Consider the following 25,284-nt stretch of genomic DNA (forward strand, 5'->3'; position numbering starts at 1 on the left):
ATGTTCTACCTTGAAAAGGTTTGGTAACATGAAATTTATTTCTTTACAACGCCTTGACTTTTTTAAAATAATTTTGTGAAACTGCAAAATGCTAAGTGTTCTAGAGATAAGAAGATTTTCATGGTAACCACTAGAACCATAAAGCGAGTTGACACCTCGTTTCGAAAGCGTGAAAAGTTTTTTGCTGTCGTCTCTTTTTCCTTAGATTTTGTTAACTTTCTTTATTTGTTGTCAGTGTTGTTCTCTTCCGTTCATTCTGTTTGTTAGCTCGTGCTTACTTGACAGTTCTTTGATTCAATTCTAACAGATCAATTTGCCTCGAGTTTCTAACTCACTAGGTAAGTAGAGCAGTCTCCATCTCAAATAGAGAGCCTAAAATTTCACAATTTCTCAATCTACAAGAACAACAAAGTTGCAGAACTAAGGCTAATGGACTCACTACTTCGGACCCGATTTTTTAAAAGAGAGCACGAAAACTCCCATAAGAAGGGATGGTAATGGGATGTAGATACTAATCAATCATAAGTTACTCTCCAGTATTTCTTACAGCTGCATGTGAGGAGACATTTCGCTGGCACCCTGTGTGGGTTCTTACTTTACAACTATAAACATCGGAAAAACAAAGAGTGGTTGTTTGGTAGAACGATGTGAAATGAACAAAGAAACAATGAAATAAATAATTACTCAAAGGCAACAGAACAAGACTCCACTAAATTTTTCTCCAGTCTTGGGGTAACGTCTCCCCCCCCCCCCTTTTTTAAAAGATGATTGGAAACTAGTTAGGACTTCATTGACTAAATACTGCTTACACTAAAGAATCGCATCGAGGTGTAGACTTCCCGCAAACAGCGTTCCATTCGAGGAGCTAATAATGAATGACGAGGTGGTCTCTCTATTTTCTCCCTCAAAAAAAAAACAAAACAAAACAAAACAAAACAAAACAAACATAATAATAAAACTAACACTAGAAATTATCTGTGCTTCCAGGTACTACTCAATCGTCAGCGGTTCCCTCGTGCCAGCCCCTCATCAGTCAAACTCCTCTTCCCCCTCCCTCGGGTGTTTATTGGATTGATCCTGTTGGTGGGCTCCAAGCCAACGCTTTCAAAGCTTACTGTGACATGGAAACTGATGGAGGAGGCTGGACGCTAGTGTGGAGTTATTCTTTCACCAATTACAGCTTTTTCAGAGAAAGTTTCAACGCAGTGACACCCAGACCCAACTGGAATGTAAAAGCTGAAGCAGATGTTCCCATCTCTTCTAACCCTCCATTACACGAAACAGACTACAACGCCATGAACTTCTCCTTCTGGAAACAACTCGGCAGACAGGTCCTCATCAAGAGCAACATAAACAACTGGCTGGTGTGTCATCCGGGAACTGGCAGCTTGGTAGATTGGCAGGATGGTGACATCAACTGTCGGATCATCAAATATGTGACTGCCACGTGCAGAGAGACACTTGCACCTTCAGTATTAAAAGTGAGTACAGGCTATGGACCGAAATTCCTAAACACCAAATTGTACTATTATTTCGACGGTTACACCGGGAGTTCCTGGCCAACTCATGATCCATGCGGACAAAACTGGTCCAACCATTTGAAAGGCGTGGCTGAGCCTCATGGAAACATTTTCATTCGTTAGTCAATGAACTTTAACTTTTGCACTGATATATGTTTTACATTTACAGGCAAACGAGATCTCTAGGGTCAGGGATGATCTATTTTCCCCTTTTCATATTTTCAAAGAGTTCATCAACGAAGCTCAGATTTAATTCTCATGTAGCAAAATTGTCACTCGACCCTCCGTTGCGATGCTTCCCCTTCCGTTGAAACGTTTTCTGCCGGTCTCAAGGGATGACCTTTAAGTTTCCTTCTCTTTTGGACCGGACATGGCGTCATCTAATCTTTACTGTGGGTGCTAGGTGGCTCCAGCTATGACGTTCTAACGAGATGAAAACCTTCCACCTTTTTTTTAAGCAAATAGTCAACCATATACGTCGTTTTAGGCCCGTAAATTGGCAATAGCCTGCTTTGGCTACAAAAGTATACAAAGATATTTATTCTGCTTTATTTGTGATGAAAACGCCCCTGCAATAATCATCTCACGCAAGGAGATTATAGCGAGATATAACGCAATCCTCGACCAATCAGGGCGCGCGAATCTCTGTAATCACTTGAGAAATTACACTAAAACACGATATTCTCCAGACTGTTAAAGGAGTAACAGGCGATCACATGTGGTCTAATCCTCTGAGTGAGGGAATTGCTGGAAAGGACTGGTGACCAACGTTTCGACAACCCGTCAGTATGCATATTTTTCATACTATTCTTCATGTATTTCCTAAGGATCTGACGAGGAAAATTTGTTGACCATTCAAGAGCATCTTCAGTTGAGGATCGTTTCCTTTATTCGGATATTGTGGGGGTGATATATTAGGGGTGATAATGCGGGGAGAAATTGGAAGCCAGCCTCTCTTGGGGGTTAAGGAGTTACATAGTAAAACAGTTGTAAAATAAAGAAAACAGATATTCAATAGAAATGATCCATTCATGGCTGTACATGTAAATCAACAATTGAGTTTTTGTGGTTCCTAACATTATCACCTATCTTCTCTAATTACCTAAAGTCCAGTCTGTCTAGCTACTAAGCACTTTTCTCTTCTTGGATGTGTTCATGTAGGGTCGTAGCCTCCATTCCACATCAGCTTCATTCTGATCAACTGTTCCAAGCTTGATTTCATAAACTGAAAGGGAAAAGGATACAATTCTCAACCCTTTCCTAGCCTTAAGTTTGTGGTAAATGCTTTAGACACTGAACACTTTCGCAAGGATTTTAATAACTTTTTTCATAAGCGGCTGTTGTTGGCGGCTGTGCAAGGAAAAGGGGCCGTTAGGCAAAATCAAAGCGCGAGAGCCTTCTCGCAACCAGCGAGTGTTTTCGAGGAGGCCTTTTCAAAGAAGTTACTTTACGTTTTCCCTTAACCTATTTGTTCATTTGCGAGGGCAAAATCTTGTTTACGTGGAAAGGGCATCGAAGGGCGCTCAAAGTGTTGTTATCCTTTTTCCCCGAAGACCAAGACTCTTTCTGGTGACCATTTTATGATTCTAGGTCTCCCAATTATGACTTTGCAAAGAGCCGAGCTTGCTACCCTGCTTTTCCTTAGAGAATGGCACTGCATAAGTGACAAATTTTAACTCAGTTACAAAAATTACCTTTCATTTCAAATCGTGGTCCTACTTCTGCTAATTCAACCTGTCCATCGACTTTCTTGTATGTGTGGTGCCTGGTAGAAAAGAAAATTGGTACAATGTTTCAAATAAATTAATACTACACACCTACTAAGCAATTTTATACTGACTGTCGAAAGTAACAAAGGATTACTTTGGTTTTTCTCGACTTCAATTTGGTCCCGAAACTTCGCACAATCCTGTCGATGCGACACGACCCAAAACTCTCGTTATTTCCCTCAGCTGCAACCATTAAAGCTGAGAATTCTCCAATCTCTGAACTAAATTCACAATTTTCAAAGGTATTTTAAGACTAATGAATGTCAGGTATCGCTTTGTTTTTAATTTACTTCGCAATGGTCCTGAAAACTTACGCCACTTTTTCAATCAATCAGATTCAAAGCAAAAGATAATCGCGACTTGGTCACCCGCGTTTCCTCGCGCTTCAAACAGTTTCCTTGATGCTACTTTGAATTCTTATTCGTTCCTTGTGGAATTGTACTTTGTTCTTGAGCGCTTTTCTATTGAGTGTCGTACATCCAAAACCAAAGGAATCACAACGGCCAACCAGAAGAAAGACGAATAATTTTAAGAGCCAATGCGGAGAACTCAAAGTAAAAAGAACCAAACTGCCTGAAGCGCGGGAAGACGCGGGTGACCAAGTCGTGATTGGTTTCAGTTTTGCATCTGATTGGCCAAGAATGTGGCACGAGTTTTCCGCACCAAGCACAGAGCAGAGTAAAGCTATACCAATGCAATGCCGGATTACTTTCGACGCTCTTTTGTTAAATTGCTCTTCATCTACAATTCGATGTGCTAAACACCTATACAATCTCTAACCTGAATGAGATATAGTCTTCCTGGTTTGCAAATGTGATCACTCTTTTGCTCTCGTCTTTAGGAACTGGATATAAATACTTTAGAATACTTTTGACCTATTAAAAGAAAAAAAAGAGCATAATCAAAATGCCACAGCCTTTCATAATACTTATCTCTTGGTGTATCTATGCACTACGTGTGCCACATTGCAGGAGCATAACACATGCAGGTACATATCAACTTCAAAGAGATTGACATGAAATGAAAACAACTGTCTCTGTACCGTATACATATCAAGGAGTTTAAGAAAACCACGACGGCAACGGCAACGTCACAAAAAAAAGGGTCTAATAAGCAGAACAATGGCTCTGCGTCCCCTGCAAAACAACAACGTGAAATGACCAAACTTTGCGTTGTCTGGAGAACGTGAACGACGACGGCTATTTTTTTAAATTTCTTTTTCTAATTTAACGCTGTGTTCCATATTCAAGTTTCGAGAGTTTTGACAGCGAGAAGCAACCTAAATGACTTTAGAGCGTCGCGAGATTCGTAAGTAAAACATAAGTTCACTTTTTAATCGACGTTGTCCACGGCGTCGACGTCGTCGTTTCTTGAACTCCCTAATCACACATCTCGTGGTGTCATATGAGGAGAGTGGGATAATCCATCAAAAAATGGGCAAAAGTGTTGCATAACTCAAGGCTGTCATTAGGAGCCCGTGAGTAGTGGGAACCTGCTCGCTGCAAGATAATTTTGCCCCATGCACTTTGTGAATTGTGATGAAGGACAAGAAAAAAAAGTAATTTTGAAATGATTCTAACATCAACATCTGGCTGAAAAAAGGACTGAAATATATCCCAGAATGCTAGAAATCACGTCTAAGAGATTTACATGTATAAATTTATATTTTTCATGAGCTAGAGCACCCCGTTCGGCTTGTTTAAAGCTAAGTTAAGATAACCCTAGGACAGTGTGAAATCTGATTTCAGATCTGCAAGCTTTCAAAGAAAATTCAGTATACTTCTTTTGGTCAACAATTTAATGATAGGATGCTCCACACAGAATAGAGAAAATAACCCCAAAAGAGCTTTTGAACAAAGGAATAAAGAGACCTGGATAAAAATTTAATCTTGGGTTAGCGCTAGTTGGCCTTCGAACAACTGGGCCCTGATTATTTCCAAACTTACCCCTTTCACTCTTTATTCCTTTGTTGTTGACTGAAAGAAGTATACTGAATTTTTTTAGACGTGATTTCTAGCATTCCGGGATATATTTCAGTCCTTTTTTTCAGCCAGATGTTTATGTTGGAATCAGTTCAAAGGTACTTTTTTTCTTGTCCTTCATCACAATTCACAAAGTGCAGGGGGCAAAATTATTTTTTAGCCAGTAGGTTCCCACTACTCACAGACTTAGCGCTAGTTGGCCTTCGAACAACTGGACCCTGATTATTTCCACACTTACCCTTTCTCCAAGTTTCGAATTGAAGTTATGAAAAATCAAATGCGGGTATGCCTCTGACATGGTGCCAATTTTAGGAATATCATGTCTCATGACTGTGTTTGATAAGGTGAAATAAGCCGTGGGACCAAATGGGAGATGGGAAACAACCAGACCATCTGCAAAGGAATGTGGTGCAAAATTGTTAACATCCAAATTCTTCACACAATATTAACACATTATCCAGCAAAATAGCAATGAGAACTGACAAAAGCATCAGATACGACACCATCTTAGCAAAGCTTTAACCAATTTTTTATCATAGGATGTAAAAAAAAAAAAATTTAGAGATAATCTTGTCACCTGCCCTTCATGCTGAGGGTGTGGGGGTTGCACGAACTGATGTGATTTTTAGTTTAGCTGTGATAGGAACATAAATAAAAGTAATGGATCATGCATGTTGTCATATCAAGAGATGAATCGACCACTGAAGTCAAGCAGGATTTCTTCAAGACATGATGTATTTTCAAGCTGATATCACCAAAGAGGCATCTTTGCTGTATTGATTTGCAGAAGAGTAGCGAAATTTCTTATGGGATACAATGGATTTTTGTGTTTGAACAAAACTACCTTTAGTTAATTGGCTCTGTAACTGCATATATTTTCTTTGAAATAGCTGGTAAAATAATTATTTGAAGAGCTGGTTAAAATAACCAGTTCCAAGCTTTTAAACAGAGCCATGCCAGGCCAGGGTTTTAACAGTCTCTTTGCTAGCCTCATCGAGGCATCAACATATACTTCTGTGAATAGGGGTTAATAAATTCTAGTTTGCAATTAAATAGCAAATATCTGCAGTACTGGTTGAAGAATACTGCTAACTGACAATACTCAAAGAATAAGTTAAAATGAACCATTAAAAAATATCTCAAGTTCATTCATTAGCCAGCTCCAATGAATGAGCACTCAGAAAAGAAAAGATGTTAATTTTCACTTTGACAGGTCCTGCATCAAAAGAATTTGAAACATTTTACAATAAAAAGGGAAAACTTTCCAAGGCATACCTGGTTCTCCTCTGTGCTCATGAACCAATATTAAGTCTGTAACTTCATTAGCTCTACAAGCCTGAATCAGTTGACTCATCACATAGTTACCACGATTCAATCGCTGACTGTTAGGAAAAATTAATCGTAGTTCCTGTGGGGTAAAAGAAATAGGTGTTAAGAAGTACAAGACACCAGTTTAAGCCATAAAAATTTATGATCAGTAGATCTAACTTATAGTGCACGCCATGATGGATCAATTACACTTGTCCACTCTGTTAAAAGGACCACTTCAGTTAAAACCTGTTTTAGTAGCCAAACGATATGTGTATTTTTATTGTTTGCTTTTATTTAGCACCTTTTTCAATGGAAAAATGAAAATCATTTTGGTAGTTCATCTGTTTTCTTTGAGTTTGGGATTGTATCCTGCTAACAAATTAACAAAAATTTCAAATTGACTTGTTTTACTTTCAATGCAAATCCAACAGTTATAACCATTCCAAATGACTTGAAATCCAGCATAACAAGTTATCGGTCCTGAGTTTCAATCACTTGATTTTCTTGACAAAAGTAACACAAATGAGTTCTAGAACTACCAAGATCCAAGGGATACACATGCTACAGTTTCAACTAAAACTAGTCATCAGCAGTCTTCCACCACCTGTAAGACCCCTCACTGCTGTCTGTTTAGCCAGGGAGCAGATTCTTATCTTTGAATTTTCCCTTACGACACAGCTTTGTTTTGCACCATTGGCACCCACTTCTGCAAAGTGTTATAGAAACCTTGCACGTGTCTGTTCAATAATACCATAGTTATTACCTTAGCAAACTGTTTCAGCCTTGAGCTTGGGCTGTGAGATGTTGTTATCATTATCTTGGGATCTCGCACTCCCGCCCAGGCATATTCATCATCCTGGTGAGAGCCAGTCTCTAAACATACACAAGTAAACAACTGATTACCATATTATCCTTTTGTAAACAGTCGGTACAGTAAAGGATTCAGAGGGAGGATCTGAATGTCTAAACCCCCTCCTTCAACCCCCCTTGTCAAACCTGCAGATTCTTTAACCCTTTCACCCCTTAAGTGATTATCATGTAACTTCTCCATACATTAAATTCATACATTATCCAGAAAACAGGTAATAAGCATACTCAAATTTATCAGGTAGTTGTTATATTGATCTAACACCAAATTCTCGTCCCTGATTTTAAAAGAATGGATAGCAGCTAGCAGGGAGAATTAACAATCAGATCTTGAAAGTTAAAATGTTAATGAAAAGTTTGGTCACAAGTGAATGACATAAACACTAGATCATTTCAGTTCAATCTGAACATCTCATTATTGCGTGTGAAATTACAGAACAATATTTTGAAAAGATTTGTGGATCACTGTCAGCATCTGGGCAACTACACACCTACCCCTCCCCCAAACCAACAACAGAAAACTGATGACCAGTTGGGGTTAAGGTTGGGTTAGGGGAGGGGAGGGGTAAGGGTGCAGTTGCTTATGTACTGATTCGTTATTATTCCCTGTTTTTGCTATACAGAACCTGTCAACAAAAACAATAATAAAACAGTAATTGCTATCAACACTTATTGTTTAAACAAATCACAGCAACAACAGTATTCTCACCTTCATGTTTCTCATCATCAAATTCAATGGCCTTTCTTAGTGCAGCTTCATCCTTCCTCAACTCTGTTGGAATTGGCTTTCCCTCTGGAAAGGCAAATAAAGAATGACTTGACATTCTATGCTAAAAGTAACTTCAGATGAGAGTATGCAACTAAGCACCAACATTCTTGACGTCATTATCAGAAAAATACAAACTGTTGTTGTGTGCAAGATCAAAAGCATGCACAGGTGGTTGTTTTTTAATTAGCCATGATATCCAAGGCTGTAGTATTTCATCCAGTGCACTACTGAACTGTTCTTACCACATTTTGACATTTGTGATTTGTTACTGAACAGACGTAATACAACAGGAAATCTGTTTGTTAAACAATAACTAAAATCAGGATATTTGCATTATGTACCATGTGTGTGTTCCATGTAGGTGTTCCAAGAACTAAGACCATCACTTCGCTTGCCTGCAGAGTATGGCAGATGCCCGCGTGATTTTATCCCCTCTTTTCATACATTTCACACGGAAGAATTTCCTTTGCAATTGCAGGCACGAGTTTTGGTTGAGTTCTGCCATACTCTGAAGACCTTGCATTTCAAAGACAGCGATTTCGATAAAAGTTAAGACAAGAATATAGACTTTCATTTCTGTCATAGATCGTGAAATACCTTCATATTCAATGAAACTTATGCATGGTACATTTCTCGTCGAATAAAAGCTTCCTTCGCTTACCTTCCAAAGCAGTCTTCAACTTTTTCTTTCTCTCATAAGTCACTCGTTCCTTGTCCTCGGTGGACTTTCGATAAAGGTATTCTCTCCTGAGCCTTGCCTGTCTCCTTAACTGCTTATAAAAAATAAAAAGACCCAAATTAGTTTGGTTAAAAGAGCAAAATACGCGAACGTAAACATCAAAACGAAACACACGTGTAAAACCCACCATCTTAGATCTTGTTCGTCTCCAGGAACGCGCGGATAAATTACCGCTTAGCAGCCAGGCCAGAATGGACATTCCCTGATTTTTGTTTGGTTTTGGTTTTTTTTTTCTCTTTAACCGATTTGCTTCCTAAAAAATTCATGATTTCACGAATGTTTTGCTCTTGTGTTTATATGTTTTTCTTGTACAATGTCAGATTTTGCTTGACTCTAGCCTAGTTGCTAGGGTTGCTTGAACGGGACAAAAATAGCTCATGAAAAACATTTTAAATAATTGATAAACTCTCTCTCTATCTAAACAATCTCTTATTTTAGTTTGTTTCTTTGTATCAATTTGGAGGCAAGAAACTAGGAGCTTTTAATCGCTAACGTCCGCCTTGAAAGATGTGTCGAGAAGAATTTCGTTTGCGAAACTTTAAATTATGGCACCCGATCCTGCGAGATTTTACACATTCCCGGGTAAGTTCAAATATTGATCTGTGGTCACCTCGATGATTATTTACCAAACAATTACACAAGATCTGGTGCTCTGGGCAAGAGTGGGTAATTTTACACGGTACGTGAGTCTGTGCAAACTTATTCGGATGCATGACTGATCTACTGATAAATTAAGATTTACTAGCACTGTTTGCCATCGTTAAAAGACCGGCAAAAAAGGTTTATTTACACCTACCCATCTATCACTGGCAACGAATAACAAAATTGCATTGTGAAGTTTATGAAATCATTCAAAGGCGAAAAAGGAGATTGAAAGATGGGATTTGAAGTGGTGTAGTCGGAGTGCCAAAAAAATATGGCCTACATTTCAGCCTCAGTTCTGGGCTCGTATCGCGATGAGCAAGTTTTTGGTTGCTTGGAAGGAAAACTGATACTTGCAGGTGGTATGGGTAGAGGTATCTGCCTGTATCTGGGATAAATGCGTGTGTCTGGGGTTTTATTACACTCCAGACGTCAAAAATGCTTGGTTATGGCGTTTCCTAATCATCTCGTAGTAATGGCGCTAAATCAGCGAAAAAAAATAAAAGATTGCAAAAAAAATATAAAAATAGACAAATTGAAAAAATACATTGAAACAGAACAGGTGCTGTGCTAAATTGCCTACGCATTCAGATTTCAAGATTTCAAGCAGCCATTGGAATCAAACAGGGACGGTAGAATACAAAGAGGGTGAAGTGTAAGAACATTTTAAGAAGTCTCGTAGACTACAAAATCATGATTACGAAGATAAGTCTTTCGTGAGCCACGCTAATTATAAGACACTTTCGAAACGAATTTAGGTAAGCAAAGGAGCTCACAGGTTTTTGGTCACATCACACCACTGTTTTACAGTCGCGCATGGAAAAATAGCTTCTCGTCCTATCATAATATCTGTTACCCGGAACTCTGTAATAGTTAAATAAGTTCCTTGTTTGCTTAGGAACCACCTAGGGGAGAAGGGGTGGGGTATGTGGAGGATTTGGAGGATTACATGGCTCCCAGGGGGAACGGTGGGAGATTAGTCGTCGCTTATGGAGTTTACACGGAGGACTAAATAAAATTAACCATTAACTTGAAGTGCCAATGAAAGGGGATAATAAGAATAATAAAGAGCCCTTTATCGGGATCAGTAAATTTTATCGTGACAAGCCAAAATAACCCGACCCTCCCCTCCCCCGTCCCCTCCCCCTAGGAGATGAATAACGATCTATCTCTGACTTAATTTTTTTTTTTGTTAGTGGCTGTCCTTGCCCTTTTTCCTTGCCTACCGTTTGGTTGTCTCTGGTTACAATTTCGCCTGGCTTCTCTACAACATTTACCTCTACCGGGCTAAGCTGTTCATTTTCCTGACAAATTGGACTTACCTCATCCTCAACCTGTTTTTCCTGCAAGCCACATCACTCTCCCTTTGCGCTTTTTGTAACGAATATCGAAATAGCCGTGGAACTCACCCCAATACTAACGACAAACCAGAGTCGAGCGTCGCGGTCGAGATGGGATCTGGTGACGACAAACCCGAAAGTAGTGAAACCGCGACTGAAGTAGCTCACGATGAAGATGCTCTGCGGTTTCATCACAAATTTTTTTGGCTTCTTTACATCATCAGTGCCAACGCAGGTTTATTAGTGACCGTAGGGTACTGGACAGTGCTGTATGAAGAAGACGAACCAGTCGACCTGAACAATATAACCAAGCACGCTCTCAATTCCGTGTTCATGGTGATTGACACATTCCTTAACTCGATCCCAGTACGCCTCTTCCATTTTATATACGCCCTGGTTTATACCTTCGTATACTTGGCCTTTACTGTGGTTTATTGGCAGCTGGGCGGCACTAACATTCAAGGGCAGCCTCATATCTACGAACTACTTGATTACAACAACTTCGAAGCGTCCACTGGCTGGCTGGTAGCTTTTTTTCTTCTCCTTGTTCTGCCAGTTTTACAACTGATGTTGTTTGGTCTCGTCAAGTTGAGAGATTGCCTTCGAGGAACACAACACAATGACTAAATCTCTCCTTACATTTCCTCTCTTGAAAAGGAATTTGAACAGTTGCCTCTTCCGATTGTACTTCTATAATTCCATTTCTTTCAATAACCTTTTCCATAAGCGGCTGCCAATACAGTATAATAGGAGGCTGTGTCCATAAAAGGCCCGTTAGGCAAAACCTAAACACGAGAGCCCGCATGCAGGCGAAACGGCGGCGGCGATCCGGCGAGAGGTCTTAAGGCTGGCTTTCGCTAACGCATAAGCTCAAGTACAAGCATAAGTATACTTATAAGCATTAGCATAACAATTGAGAGAAACAAGTGAGAACGCTCACAGCATAAGTACAGGCTTAACTTAAGCACAGAGTGCTCTTTCAAGCAAGCTCCAATTGTATTGGCCCTACGGAAAGGATAAAATGAGATATGTACGAATGTCACAGTCGGTAGAGGGCGGGGTGGGGGGGGCTATCATTTTCAAACGATAAAATTGACACGTATCTTATCTGGAAGCATTATTAGAGCTTCCTTACGTTGGTGTTGGGAATATGAATGGAAATAGCATATAAGCATAAGCCATTCAGTTAAAAAATGTTGTAAGCATTAATAATTTCCTCTTTCGATGGCGGTCTTACACATGGCCTCCTTGAAAAGCAGGTGTTTTCTGTTCATCTCAATTATTTTATCTTAGATTCTAGTTTAGTTAGGAAGTTAGTTTTCTCGGAATGTAAATTTAATGTACCTGAAGGAAATACCGTGTATTAATAAAGCTACCTTACCTTACCCTACCTTTATAAGTAGAGTAATTGTTATCTTAAACTGGGAGAAAATAGTCCATTTGACCTCGCAAAAGTTTGTACTAAGCTTTTAGTGTTTATAGTATATTATCCTATCGCGGGTTCGACTCGCGCTCACACCTCGCCACCGGATGTCCTCTGACGTAACCTGAGACGTGACTTGACAGAGCTATTACGTCACAATAAATAACCGGTTGCAAGGCGCGTGACTTTGAGGACCCTAAGCTTATTAACATTTCTTGTTAATTCACAAACCCACGGATCAAATAAATCTATTTGACGTGACAATCACAGTGCAAACACTTGTTGGTTGTCAGCCTGTGAACTACGATCCCGAACTGAATTCAAGCAGTTTCGAAAATGTGTGGGGAAGAGTTTCGCCTGAGAAATTTTAAATTTTGGCATCCATTTCAACGAGACTTCTCGGAATCGAGGGTAAGTTGAATAAGAAGCAAATTACACATTAATCTAGGCATTGAATTATGAACAGAGTGCATTAAAAATGTGGCAAGAGAGCTCACTTTACTATTTCCAAAACTCAACAGACTCAATCAGTTTCGTACATTATAAACAAAATAGAGATCGTACGAAATTGAAAGGGTGTTCATTTTGAACAATTTCGGTAATATTTTCATTAGAATTCTAACTCGGCAGCTTTGCCAATCTCTCCCTAAAAGATCCATATTTGTCTCAACCTTCAGTAATTTAGGCCATCTCCATAAAATTATTTTCATAATCTAACCTATCTTTAACATTTCCTGGGAAAATCAAGGAGATGGAAAGGACGTCCATAAATCTCGCAACTTCGCTATTGTTAAAAATTTGCATTTCAAATTTCACCAGAGAAATTATAATCTGTTTCTATTTATATATCGCCTACGCTTGGATCAGAAAACAGCTGAAGAACAGCTAACAAACTAATGCCCATAACCTAGCTTTTCCCGAGTTTAGGCTTTCTCTCCTTTTTTTCATCTTCTTGACGAACCAACCCAACCGCTCTAACTGTAAAATTGCATTCTTAAGGCACTTCGTTGTCAAGGTGATAAAGCTGTCTTCTCTAAATTTCGAAAGACGTGCAAATTAACGAGACAACTTTATGAAAAACATCTTAAATATCTAACAGATTGTTCCTATATCTACAACGCTATATCGCCATATCGGGAAGACCAAATTTCAGAGTTCTATATTTCACTGTAAGATTTGTGATCGAAATTCGCTACTGAGATCAAAGATTTTTCACTCTAAGCACTCACTGAGGTGACTTCGAGTTATTTGTTTCCTTAACGGTATTAATTTCTGAAGTGATTTCAACCTTGACCTCATACGTGAAGGTGTAAGTAGTTTATCGGATTATGAAAATATTAACTATTTCAAAATTCCCAGCTATTCAAAACAAGTCGTTATCGTGATTTTTTCTCAATATCAAAGGCGGGCTACATAGGAACATTTTGAATAAGCAATTGGAAGGAGAGAGGTGTGATCCAAATGTTCCCCCGACTGTAGAAGAAAATGAAATATACTTTTCCTTAACTCCATACGCAAACAAAAGGATTTACGACCGAGTGAAATCTTTTTACAGACTAAAGTGTAGCGTTGCAATCCTTCTTCGCTACTACAGCTTTACACTCCGATGGTTTCTAGGTTTTTGTGCTCAGTGTAAATGAAAAAAATAAAAAAACAGCTGAAAAACTTCAGTGATGATACGACCAAAAGAGTTCACATTTACATCTAAAGTTGCCACGCAGGACCGAAAAAAAGACTCAGAAAAAAGGAGGAATATCCCAAAGCATGGGAGTATAAACAGTTTATATGCTCTTGTTCAAGGTCAAGTACTAAGGTTTCAATTTTCATTCCATATCCCGCCAAAGCCAACATCTCTGTCCTTTAAATGTATCGATAATAAATGATAAGAGTAACTCTTTCAATCCCAAGATCTTATTGTTAATTCTCCCCTCTAGCTTCTACACATTTCTTTATGAATTAGTAACGAGAATTTGGTGTTAAATTGAAATAACTTCTACCTGATAAGTCTGAGTATTCTCATTACCCGGTGTCTGGATTATGTATGCGTATTGTGGCGAGAAGTTACGTGTTTATCACTTCTGGGAGTTAAACGGTTAATCATATTGCGTTCTATCTGCTTTTTCCTTCTTATTAGTGGCTGTCCTTACCTGTTTTTGTAACGTACCGTGTGATAGTCACTGCCTACAACCTTGGATGGCTGTTCTACAACATGTACCTGTTCGGAGCCAAGCTTTTTATTTACCTAACAAACTGGACTTTCCTTATCTTAAACATCTACTTTGTCTACGCAACTACTCTATCCTGTATTGCCCTTTACAAAGATGTAAAGAAGCAGAACGAAGCTGTTCCAAAAGCAAGCGGCAAGGACGGACCAGATGAATACATAGAGATTGGTACTGGTGACGACTCTAATCGCACCAACGCCCGCGAAGTTGATAATCTGCGGTTGCATCATAAAATTTTCTGGGTCATCTACGTCATCTCAGCAACAGCAGGAATATGGATTACCGCTGGATACTGGACCATTCTCTTCGAAAACGACACTGTCGATGCCAATAACATCACAAAGCATGCGCTCAACTCTGTTTTCATGGTGATTGACACTTCTCTGAGCTCGATTCCAATCCGCCTCTTCCACTGGGTGTACGCCTTGTTGTACTTAGTCATATACATTCTTTTCTCGGTTTTCTATTGGCTGGCTGGAGGTACCAATAATCAGGGTAAACCTTACATCTACTCTGCGTTGAATTACGGTGATTTCCCGACGACCACCGCAATTCTTATAGTGGTTTTTCTTCTCGTGGTTCTGCCGATTTTGCATCTGATTTACTTCGGTTTAACTAAGTTACGAGATTATTTCTATAAAAAGTATAAAAGCCAATGAAAAAATTAGGGAACACGATATTGTAGACTGACTATTATTATAACGATAATGAGAACGACAACACATGTGAGGGTACTTTTCAAATTTCAGTTTTTATGTATAAATTAATTGTGAGAGTACTTTTCAAATTTCAGTTTTTATGTATAAATTAATTGTGAGAGTACTTTTCAAATTTCAGTTTTTATGTATAAATTGATTGTGAGAGTACTTTTCAAATTTCAGTTTTTATGTATAATTAATTATCATAGCAGTCTACTACCTTCTGCAAGTTTCCTGTCCTACCTCAAAAAACGTTTGATTCAACAGGCACATAGGCACAATACACGCTTAACTGCAAAACAGACTTATAATCTCCAAAACTAGCAGGAATTTTATACATCTGATTTCAAGAACCATAAATATGTGATACCCTTGTTGCAAATAAGGATTCCTCTTTCTCTCTACTTTAAAAGCGCACCATATATATGTAGATAATTATCGATCCTGTTTTTGTTATTTTTACGTAATTATACTTTGTTTGTGTACGTGTGAATGTAACTTGTGTGGTTTGTACCCACCTCATGATTTCTACATATATTTAAATGCATACTGGCAGTCAGTTTCCTTAAACATTTACACCCTAACATCACCATGCATATTCTCCATACTGTTCTCTATACATTTCCTAAGGTGCTGACAAGGAGAATTTGTTTATCAATCAAGAGAATGTTTAGTTGGTGATCATTTCTTTTTTCTTATGACGTTACTGTGTAATGCAGGGGTTATATACTGTTGGGAAAAATTAGATGCTGGTCACTCTTACGGGCTAAGGGTTTAAATCCGTGGTTAGTATTTTGGGTCTCGGTACCCTTGCACATTAAGTGTAGATTAAAATTTATATGATATGGTTGTATTAACATGTTATGTGGTACAGAAAAACTTTGTTTGTTGTTGTTGGAAATAGCTAACGACGATGATGGGAATGATAGAGACATTTATTTATACACAAAGTTACAACTTAGCCAATACTTTGCATATATATAGTCGCAGTCGTATCTGATAGCTACCAAAAATGAAAGTGGAAATATTATATCATGTAAAGGAATCTTTTGAATAAGAGCTTCAGCTGAGTTATGAATCCGCAGGCTATAAAAGGTTTTGGTAGATGGTTTGATGATTGTCGACTTAGAAGACTGTTTTTACATTATTTCATTTAAGAGTGAGAAACCAAAGACAATATTAAATCGCCTTCCTCAATATTGAAGCAATATTGAATCGACTTCTTTACCCACATGTAGGTCTTGAAGATTTAGCTAATATTTTCTGAGATTCTCAATCTTACATTTGACAAATAGATCTTTAAGTGAGATCGGTTAATTAGCTAGATGCTCTAAAAGTCGTCTTATATGTTCAGCTCAGTAGTTGACCTGCAGATGTGATTGCAGAGATTTGTTTTTCTAGATTAATAAAAGGTGTTGGAAACTGTACGATACGTTGATTATTCCTGTTGATTGACATTTATAACGAGTTCAATGAATGCGCTCTGAGCGAAGTCCATCAAATAACGATTTAAATTAAGATACTGGGGTTCGTTATACGTACGAGCCCAAACACGATCTAATTACAAGTTATCTTACAGATAAATACCATGTCGTCGTGCGTGTTCTGAAATTATTGACGTCAAAATGTACTGAGAACAAAAGTGTAGCACAAGCCATAAGCTCATAATTAAGTCGCATGCAAGGCGCAGCCGACAGAGTGTGTCATTGATGTTCGTATTATGCACAATCCCAAAAAATTAACCGGTGTTCCACTTCACAATTCCCATGTAATTTTCTCTTGACGCCTTTACATCACACTTTATGACAAGAAGACCTCCTATTCTCGAATCTGTGTATTGATGTAAATGATGTCATGAAACCAGGTGGCTGTGCACAAAGAATGACATAAACCATAAACTTTGGGCTAGTTTTGATAAGTGTAATGATTTGTGTCCTTATCAAGAGCCTCGTTGATTAAGGTCGAGATTTATCGGGACATGAAAGGTTCGCAGTTAACCTCTTTGTGTCATTTTTAAGTTAAAAGGTGTGTTATCCGCTCTTTTACTCACAACTTACATGTCAAACAACTTACATAACATCACGTACCATGAAAACAATGTTCAAAGTCCATTCAGAACATACCCAATCATTGCACTACATGAGCACTGGGCAATTTTTCCCGCGCCTGAATTGTATTCCACCCAGCAAATTCCATTTTGCCACATTATACTCCACTCCATCGCTCGTCATTCCCCTGTAAATAACCTGCATTTTATCACGTATTTCACACACAGTGACTGGTTAACTACAAATAGGTTGACATTGAATACAAAAAAATCAAATTTCTTAATTTTTCGTCCTCGTCAGAAAAAAATGCATTTTTCTCCACAAATAGGTATTTTAGATTGTGAGACAAACCGAAGAGTTAGTTTAGAGCAAAAAAGTTATATCAAATATCTAGGCGTTTTAATTGATCAAAATTTGTCATGGAAAAACCATGTTGACTCTGTTATCGTAAAAATAAGTAAAACAATAGGGATGATTGCAAAGCTGAGGTACTTCGTTCCCTCTACTGTCCTTGTAAATATTTACAACTCATTAATTCTACCTTATATAACTTATGGACTCCTTGCCTGGGGCAATGCGTCAAATGCTTATTTAAACAAGATTTTAGTTCTTCAAAAGCGAGTTTTGCGCCTAATCTATTTCACCGATCGAAGAGAGCATGCCATCCCTTTATTTGCCAAAGCAAAAATTCTGCCTGTTACGTTCCTATATTATGAAGCCGTAAGTAAACTTATGTTTGATGTGCACAACCAGAGGGCTCCCATTAATATTTTGAAACTATTTACTAAAACATCTCATATTCATACCTACAATACTCGATCATCCAAATCGCAGCTCTTTAGTACAAAGTACTCTAGACTTAACCTACAAAAAAAGGCTTTCTCGCGTGTTGGTGTCAAAATTTGGAATAAGATACCAAAAGAATTCAAAACGTTATCAAAACATTCCTTTAATAAACAAATAAAAACGTCTTTATTTCAGATACTAGATAATGAAGATTCTTATCTTGATGTTGAAAAGATCTCCTCTAAACTTAAGGACTGCATAATTAAAACAAATTGATCCGATTGCTTTCAGTACTAATTTATCTGCTTCTATACTTTATTGAACAACTATTGATGTATTTACCAGTTATGCTTCTCTTTATAATTTAACAATATCTAACTATTTAGTTTTTAATTTTCTTTATATATTGTAAATAATGTTTGTTGACGATTGACCCGCCTCGAATAGCAAATTTGCTATCTGCGGGTCAACATAATCTAAATTATTTTGTAAAAAAAGAAAAATAAAGTGTGAAAGTAAAGTGTGAAAGTGGGCAAAAGTCAGATGGGGAATAACCAATCGGGGAGCAATCTTTGAAATATGATCCTCTTCTCTTGCTCGATATATCTTCACTTATTCGAGATTGCGATATGTCATTGGCTAGGGTCTATTGGAGGTACAACAGAGTTTCAGTTTGCTTTTCGTAGTAAAATTACCTGGAATTTTATTTTTGAGGCAAGTAACTGTAGACGAATAATTTTGATTTTCTCTCTGTCAGAGGAACTGCAGTAAGCGTAGTCTCTTTCGCAACATTTATTTGGTCTCATTACACAACGCGCTCTCTCTCAACATGGCGTTGTGCGACGACACCAAAAAACGACTGCGAGGGAAACAGCAAAAAGTGTGGCACCGATGCATTTTATTTTTGCTTAGGCCATTTTTTTTCTCCGTTTACTGTCGTCCGACCGACCCAAATTTTTGGCATTTAAAAAAAAAAAAAAGAAAAAAAGAAAAAAGTAACGACGTTGTGAAACAATTTTCACTTTAAATAATTCTTTTAATCTGAAAAATGAGTACAGTAACAGCATAGAGAAAAACAGGAACAAAAACAGGAACACTTTTTACAGTATATTGTGCATTTTGTTAGTCCAAATACGTAAATATTCACTTTTCACGTCATCCTCGTTGTTAATCAACTGAGATGATAATATTAACTTTAAACGTAATCCTGTTCTTTGATGCAATATCCGATGAAGGATCCTGTAACTTGCAGTTACCAATCGAGTCATTCAGTCTCACGGCTACGAAGTCTGTAGGTAATCGCTTACCAGGTTCTTAAAACCAACCCGGTACGAAGCCGTAATGTTTGATATAACCAGGACTTCCTTTTCAAGCATTTGTTGAAAAGTGAGGGATGCTGGTGTGGCGCATAGGAGTTTAGGTGGTCGATCCTTTTTCCAACGCTGTCATAATTTTACAATAAAATCAACCAACCTTTCCGCCATATTGATTTTGGGTTCATGTCTTGTTGTTTTCAGACTGCAGGGATAATAGGCCTCCAATTCAGACACTTCTTGTATTTGTTTGTTCTTTTTTTTCTTATTTTATTTTATTTTTTTATTTTTTTTTTTATGGGGATGGCCTTTGAAGTATTTAGACAGTAGACCACAAAATACCTTTGCGAGTTCATATAAATCAGTTTTTTCCTCTCTCTTAGTTGAAGTAACGCGATATTTTCGTCCGTTTAAAAGTTACACAGTGTCCCATCCCAACCCGCCCAGCCGAAAAAAAAAAACTCTTGTATGCCACGCATGCCTATGTTTATTTATGTGCGGTCACGAAAGTCTCACATTCGTTAATTCATAATGTACTGATTTATTTGAACATGTAAACAGTCAATAAAGCAACAAAAAAGACGGTATAAATTGCACGTATTTGATGCGATTTTTACGAACAGCGATTAAAGATTAGAATAGATACCAGTTTTATAGAGGATCAAGCTGATGCGAAGGAAACTTCGTCGCTCTACAGCACTGATGTCGTAATATTGCGTGCTGTGCGTGAGAAGCACATTGGGGCATCAAGTGACGTAGTTCTACTTGAATGATGTCCGGCTGCCGCTCAATTTTTATGTTAATTCACTCGCCTACGTAAGAAAAAAAAAACATTCAAAAGTATTGAGCACCTCGCCGAAGCAAGTTTTTCCCTGTTTATCTCTAGCTGATCACTGCTGATTTCCACAGCTAGAGGAAACTTAAAAATGTGCGGGAGGGAATTTCGCTTGAGAAATTTCAAATTTTGGCATCCAATCTATCGTGAGTTTAGTGAGTCTCGGGTAAGTTTTGTAAGTTGTAAAGTACATCTCATCTTAGGCGCTTTATTCAAGACAATGCATCTTGGAAAAAACATCGGGCTGAAGCATAAGTCATAAAACTAGGATTTTCAGGGTAAGAAAGTGGAGAGATTACAAACTATACTGCCTACAATCTATTTTCATTGATAACGGAACTGTTATTAGGTATCGAACCCTGTCGTGCACAGACTTTGTTTACTTGATCTCTATGTAAGAAGGCGACCACCCTTTACATATTGTTGCAATTTTGAACATGTTCAAATTCATGTAACAGCAGTTGTATTAGTCTCTCGCACACAGATTGTAAAAGATCTTTTAACGTCTCATCATTTCAAATTTTCAAGATTTACACCAGCAATATGGTTTTATTTATGGCTTGATCGACTCCAAACCAGGATTCGCAAACTGTAACACGTTACGGTTTGTGACATCAAATTGAAAACCTAATTGGGAAAAATGCAAATTTAAAATCACTTCACGAATGAAAGAAAAACAGAGCCGGTGTTTTAGCTTATTATCATCTAGCGTACGTTTTAAATCCTGTTGGATACTCTGAAACGACGATTAAAATTTTCAAGTTGTGGACAGTTGAGTACAATATTTTCTATGTCGATACACTTCTAGCTTCTTTTAACAATTACGTGGCTGTTATTGAAATCCAATGAAAGAAATTACACCTTTATCGGCCCTGTGATGGTAGAGTAGGTGTTTTCTTAACGTTAGTGTAAGAAACATTGGCTATAGTGACGTAAAGTGCATGTGGAATAGATAAAGAAATATTTCGTGAGGTTGGCTCATAGCAACAGATAGTTACATCAAAACAATTTCAAAAGCAACTAGCAACCACGGCACACTGTGTGACGTTTACGCCATTTATTTACCAGTCTCTGGAAATATCAATGACTCAAATGAAAGGAGACTTTTGGAAAAATGAGACGGCAACTCACTCAAAATTATTCGAAAAAAGTTTATACGAGTAAATTTTATCTAGTTATTAAGCACCTTAAGCAACAGCAGACGTCTCCGGCCTCACGAAGGCAACCGGAAACGTGAAATTTCTTTGCAGTCCTCACTGCGCATATACAACAAGTTGTGATTTGCCGTTGAATACGAGAACGTGATCACTTAATCTTTTTTATGATCACTTTTAGATTACTTTCGGACTTCAATTTGGAAGCTAGGTAAAATTACATGATGATTAATTTTATGTGTGAAATAATGTTCTGCAAGCATTATTAGGCTCATTTTTTGAAGTTTTTCGCATGCTAAACTAGTTTCTAGCTTAGCGGTTGCTTTCATTCAATGGAATAATTAGTTGTCTTTTCCGATTTTTCAATGTATAACCGGTGGATTGTTATAGCTTGAAATAATATTTCAATCATTTTTGTAATTCCTTCCTCTTGGCCTTTCATTTAACATAGAAGCTTTTAAATCGACTAAAATTAGTTTTGTATTTAGTGTACCGGGGGAATTAATCGCCATGTTCACAAGCAGACAAACGCGCGCTGCTTGTACACACGAGGTAGTTGCGTTCTTCGCAAAAAGTTTTTTTCCGACACTTGAATCAAAATAGCTAGCAAAAATAATGAGTATACAACTGATGGCAATTGATCGCTTTAACATTACACATATAACATATAAAACAATTTCTGTCTTTGATTGTCGGAAACTGTACGATACGTTAATTATTCTCAATTTGATTGACATTTATAAGGGATTTGATTTATTTATACATAACTAAGCAACCTGTGTATGGCACTGTTCCACGTGCTTACAACGAGACGTTGAGTGTGTTTCCTTCTAGTAAACCGAGAGTTGTGCGTGGGAGTCAACCGAAGCGTAGTAGCAAAATTGTTGAATCAAGCGAATAAATCGTGAGTTTATAAGGAAGCGTGATACAGCTTTTTTCACGTTTTCGACATTGACATGCCAAGACAGAACTCTTTTCAGCTTTATAGTTTGTAATTTTTGGCTATAATAATTTCAAAAGGGATGTGTCTATTATAAGAAAAACTTTAATAGTATGAGGCTCAAATTCGTCGGGTTATTTTTCATATAAAGTGTATGTTTAACCCATAGATAAAGTGGACAGAACAAAAAGATAAATTAGTGTTAACAACTGAGTTGAAAACGTATTCAACTCAGTTGTTAACACTAAATTACCTGCTGTACTCTCCCACCGACGCAGCACCACAGTTTCTTAAGAAACTCATCCCTTTATTCAGAACAAAAAGGTGTCATGTTGGTCGGAAAAATCTTATTATGTGAACCCTTTTAATTCAAGGCTAGCTCCAAAGAGCGTGGTTCTGCATGGAGCCAAATAGCGCAAAATCTGAACACACATCCAGGATTCACAGTATCTCAGAGAGCTGTCAGAGATCGTTACGTCGTGAAGAATGGCAAATTCGTTCGCTTTTGTGACTCTTTTAATAAAGGAAACCGAAAGTAAATCTTGCGTTTCCTTCAAGCTCGACATGATCGGACAATGGGAAGGAATCGAGAACTTCATTGTGACTTATGAATTTACCACCAAATTTGCGAAGCTCGCCCGGCGCGGCGTCACGTATTTCGCACGCTCTGCTTAAAGATGACAACTCGCAGTCGCGACCGCAGCCTGAAGCCGTTCTACCCCCAGTTTCTTATCGGTAGCTACGTCGCCGTCGTCAACGAAAACTTCTGTTGCTTAGGGCACCTATTGCCTTAGTGGAAGGGCTGGACGGGAAAGTATTTAGCTCCGAGGTCATGACGTAATTACTGGCCGAGCGCAGGGAAGTTCATGCATCGCGACCGTCAGCAAATATTTTTTTAATTTTCCTTTGGTCCGACCTAACTCAGTCAATATGTGTTTTATCAAATGACCATCGCTCTTTCTCTCTCTCTCTTTCCTTGAGTATTTTGTATCTCTAAGGGCAACTGCGATACGCAGTTCCATACGTTTTCAAGATGCAGAAACACTATGGAGTATAACAAGAAGAATTACTTTAATTTTTTCTGAAAAGAGTCTCGTTGTGACATTTTGGCGTCAGTTTGTTGATTAGTCGTTTCAGTTTGAGCTTTATCAAAAAATGTTTAATGTAATACTTGATTCTAACAGCCTCAGGGTACGCCACTTAGCCATTTCAACTATTCGCACATGTGCGAGAATTGTATTATTGTTCAGCAGTAAATTTTAACCACTCCATTTTCATTTCTTTCAGTGGCTGTCCTTGCCTGTATTTGTGGCGTATCGTTTGATCGTCACAGCCTACAACCTTGGATGGCTTGGTTACAACATTTATGTCGCTGGTGCCAAACTTTTCATTTTCTTAACAAACTGGACTTTCCTAATCTTGAACATTTACTTTGTCTTTGCAACCACGCTCTCTTGTATCGCTCTCCATCAAAACCGAAAGATGCTAAAGAGACCTGCTCCTATGAGGGGCAGTCAAGCTGGACCGGTTGAAGATCTGGAAATGGGGCCTGGTGACAACAGCAATGGTGCCGACGCCCACGAGGTTGATGCCTTGCGGTGGCATCATAAAATATTCTGGTTCATCTACGTCATTTCCGCGACAGGAGGAGTATGGATTACCGCTGGATACTGGACCGTTCTGTTCGAAGACGATCCTGTTGACGCCAACAACATCACGAAGCACGCGCTAAACTCTGTTTTCATGGTGATTGACACTTTTCTGAGTTCGATCCCAATCCTCCTCTTCCACTGGATCTACCCTCTGCTATATTTCGCCATATACATTCTATTCTCAGTGGTATATTGGTTAGCTGATGGGACCAATGATAAAGGAGAACCTTTCATCTATTCTGCCCTGAATTATAATGATTTCCAGCTGACCATTGGAATACTTTTAGTCGTATTTCTTCTTGTGGTTCTGCCAATTTTACATCTGATCTTGTTTGGTTTAACCAAGTTACGAGATTATTTGTCTGAAAAGTGTAGAAACTAGTGTGGCATGACGGGACATAAAGTGGCATCAGGGTATGGCGCATGCGCTGAAACATACAGGATGTTGCATGTGACATTGATACTAAATGACGATGAGGTTTTGGTGAGGATGATGATGATAATTAATTATTCTCATGATCTTAATAAGTGATTCAGAAGCATCTCTGTTAGGAGAAATTAAATGCTGGTCACTCTAAGGGTTTTAAGGGTTAAAGTGAAAAATCCCTGTAATCGACAGTTTCAAAATGCTGTTAAGTTAAGACGTCCTCCATAGTGGCTATTGAGGCACCCAATAGCAAGTATCCCTCGTTGTTTAATTTCTATAAAAAGGTCTACTCCAAAAAAGGGTGGACTCAAAGAGAGACAGATGCTCGTGTTGATGGGCTCCTGACAGACATCTTTGCCTTTCTGTACCAGACCTCGCGATGAGTTCAAGGTCGTACCAGGAGCCCATTACTTGGGCTCTTGCTCTTACCTCTTTCAAACAAAGACATCTTGAGGCTGGGCAGGAGTCAACCCGCAAAAAGATATTTGAAATTGATTGATTAATCAAACCGCAAGGTTTTTCTCATTGCTCAGTACTTACGCATCACGCAACTTGTAAATATCCACACGTATTATATATTCAAAGATCGTATAAGGTGTATTTGAAAATAAAAGCTTTTCGTATTTGAAAATAAAAGTTTTTCGTTTGTCTCACGATGTAGTCACGTGTGATGTAGATCGCGACGTTTCGAATGCATACTGCTAGTCTTCTTCAGGCGTGGCTAGTCTTCTTCAAGGTGTATTTAGTCACTCCTAAGATCTCAATAGCAACTCTCTTTTCTGTCTTCTGTACAATTCTTATGATGTTTGTTCGGCGAATTTGGTATTAGATCAAACAATAATCC

At 38.3% G+C, this 25,284-nt stretch overlaps 5 protein-coding genes across 5 annotated transcripts; 4 read left to right on the forward strand and 1 right to left on the reverse strand.

Annotated features, from left to right (window-relative positions):
- LOC131786729 (uncharacterized) lies at positions 1-1,662 on the forward strand. Its single transcript, XM_066173918.1, has 2 exons — positions 1-18; positions 969-1,662. The coding sequence occupies exons 1-2, from the start codon at positions 1-3 to the stop codon at positions 1,641-1,643; spliced, it is 693 nt and encodes a 230-aa protein (XP_066030015.1). The 3' UTR covers positions 1,644-1,662.
- A 351-nt stretch (positions 1,663-2,013) lies between these two features.
- LOC131786734 (U3 small nucleolar ribonucleoprotein protein IMP4) lies at positions 2,014-9,093 on the reverse strand. Its single transcript, XM_059103793.2, has 9 exons — positions 9,085-9,093; positions 8,880-8,988; positions 8,159-8,242; positions 7,346-7,455; positions 6,547-6,679; positions 5,510-5,664; positions 4,070-4,164; positions 3,215-3,285; positions 2,014-2,745 (listed from the first exon to the last, which is right to left on the reverse strand). Exons 1-9 carry the CDS (start codon positions 9,085-9,087, stop codon positions 2,639-2,641), a joined length of 867 nt encoding a protein of 288 aa, XP_058959776.1. The 5' UTR covers positions 9,088-9,093; the 3' UTR covers positions 2,014-2,638.
- Positions 9,094-9,402: 309 nt separating this feature from the next.
- Positions 9,403-11,566, forward strand: LOC131786735 (protein rolling stone-like). Its single transcript, XM_059103794.2, has 2 exons — positions 9,403-9,539; positions 10,796-11,566. The coding sequence occupies exons 1-2, from the start codon at positions 9,465-9,467 to the stop codon at positions 11,564-11,566; spliced, it is 846 nt and encodes a 281-aa protein (XP_058959777.1). The 5' UTR covers positions 9,403-9,464.
- A 1,022-nt stretch (positions 11,567-12,588) lies between these two features.
- LOC131786741 (protein rolling stone-like) lies at positions 12,589-16,712 on the forward strand. The gene is made up of 2 exons (XM_059103800.2): positions 12,589-12,773; positions 14,497-16,712. The coding sequence occupies exons 1-2, from the start codon at positions 12,699-12,701 to the stop codon at positions 15,244-15,246; spliced, it is 825 nt and encodes a 274-aa protein (XP_058959783.2). The 5' UTR covers positions 12,589-12,698; the 3' UTR covers positions 15,247-16,712.
- Positions 16,713-20,275: 3,563 nt separating this feature from the next.
- On the forward strand, positions 20,276-25,050 carry LOC131786742 (protein rolling stone). Its single transcript, XM_059103802.2, has 2 exons — positions 20,276-20,433; positions 23,649-25,050. Exons 1-2 carry the CDS (start codon positions 20,359-20,361, stop codon positions 24,393-24,395), a joined length of 822 nt encoding a protein of 273 aa, XP_058959785.2. The 5' UTR covers positions 20,276-20,358; the 3' UTR covers positions 24,396-25,050.
- Positions 25,051-25,284: the final 234 nt, after the last annotated feature.

Source organism: Pocillopora verrucosa, chromosome 11 (assembly GCF_036669915.1).
Source record: "Pocillopora verrucosa isolate sample1 chromosome 11, ASM3666991v2, whole genome shotgun sequence".
In the NCBI taxonomy this organism is placed as follows: Eukaryota; Metazoa; Cnidaria; class Anthozoa; order Scleractinia; family Pocilloporidae; genus Pocillopora; species Pocillopora verrucosa.

Excerpts from the sequence above, each read along its gene's own strand:
- LOC131786734 (XM_059103793.2), bottom strand. Across the intron at positions 8,243-8,879 it reads GTTGAAGACTGCTTTGGAAG|AGGGAAAGCCAATTCCAACA; the intron begins GTAAGCGAAGGA and ends TTGCCTTTCCAG. Across the intron at positions 3,286-4,069 it reads GAAGACTATATCTCATTCAG|GCACCACACATACAAGAAAG; the intron begins GTTAGAGATTGT and ends CTTTTCTACCAG.
- LOC131786735 (XM_059103794.2), top strand. The coding sequence starts at position 9,465 with ATGTGTCGAGAAGAATTTCGTTTGCGAAACTTTAAATTATGGCACCCG. Across the intron at positions 9,540-10,795 it reads GAGATTTTACACATTCCCGG|TGGCTGTCCTTGCCCTTTTT; the intron begins GTAAGTTCAAAT and ends TTTTTTTGTTAG.
- LOC131786741 (XM_059103800.2), top strand. The coding sequence starts at position 12,699 with ATGTGTGGGGAAGAGTTTCGCCTGAGAAATTTTAAATTTTGGCATCCA. Across the intron at positions 12,774-14,496 it reads GAGACTTCTCGGAATCGAGG|TGGCTGTCCTTACCTGTTTT; the intron begins GTAAGTTGAATA and ends CCTTCTTATTAG.
- LOC131786742 (XM_059103802.2), top strand. The coding sequence starts at position 20,359 with ATGTGCGGGAGGGAATTTCGCTTGAGAAATTTCAAATTTTGGCATCCA. Across the intron at positions 20,434-23,648 it reads GTGAGTTTAGTGAGTCTCGG|TGGCTGTCCTTGCCTGTATT; the intron begins GTAAGTTTTGTA and ends CATTTCTTTCAG.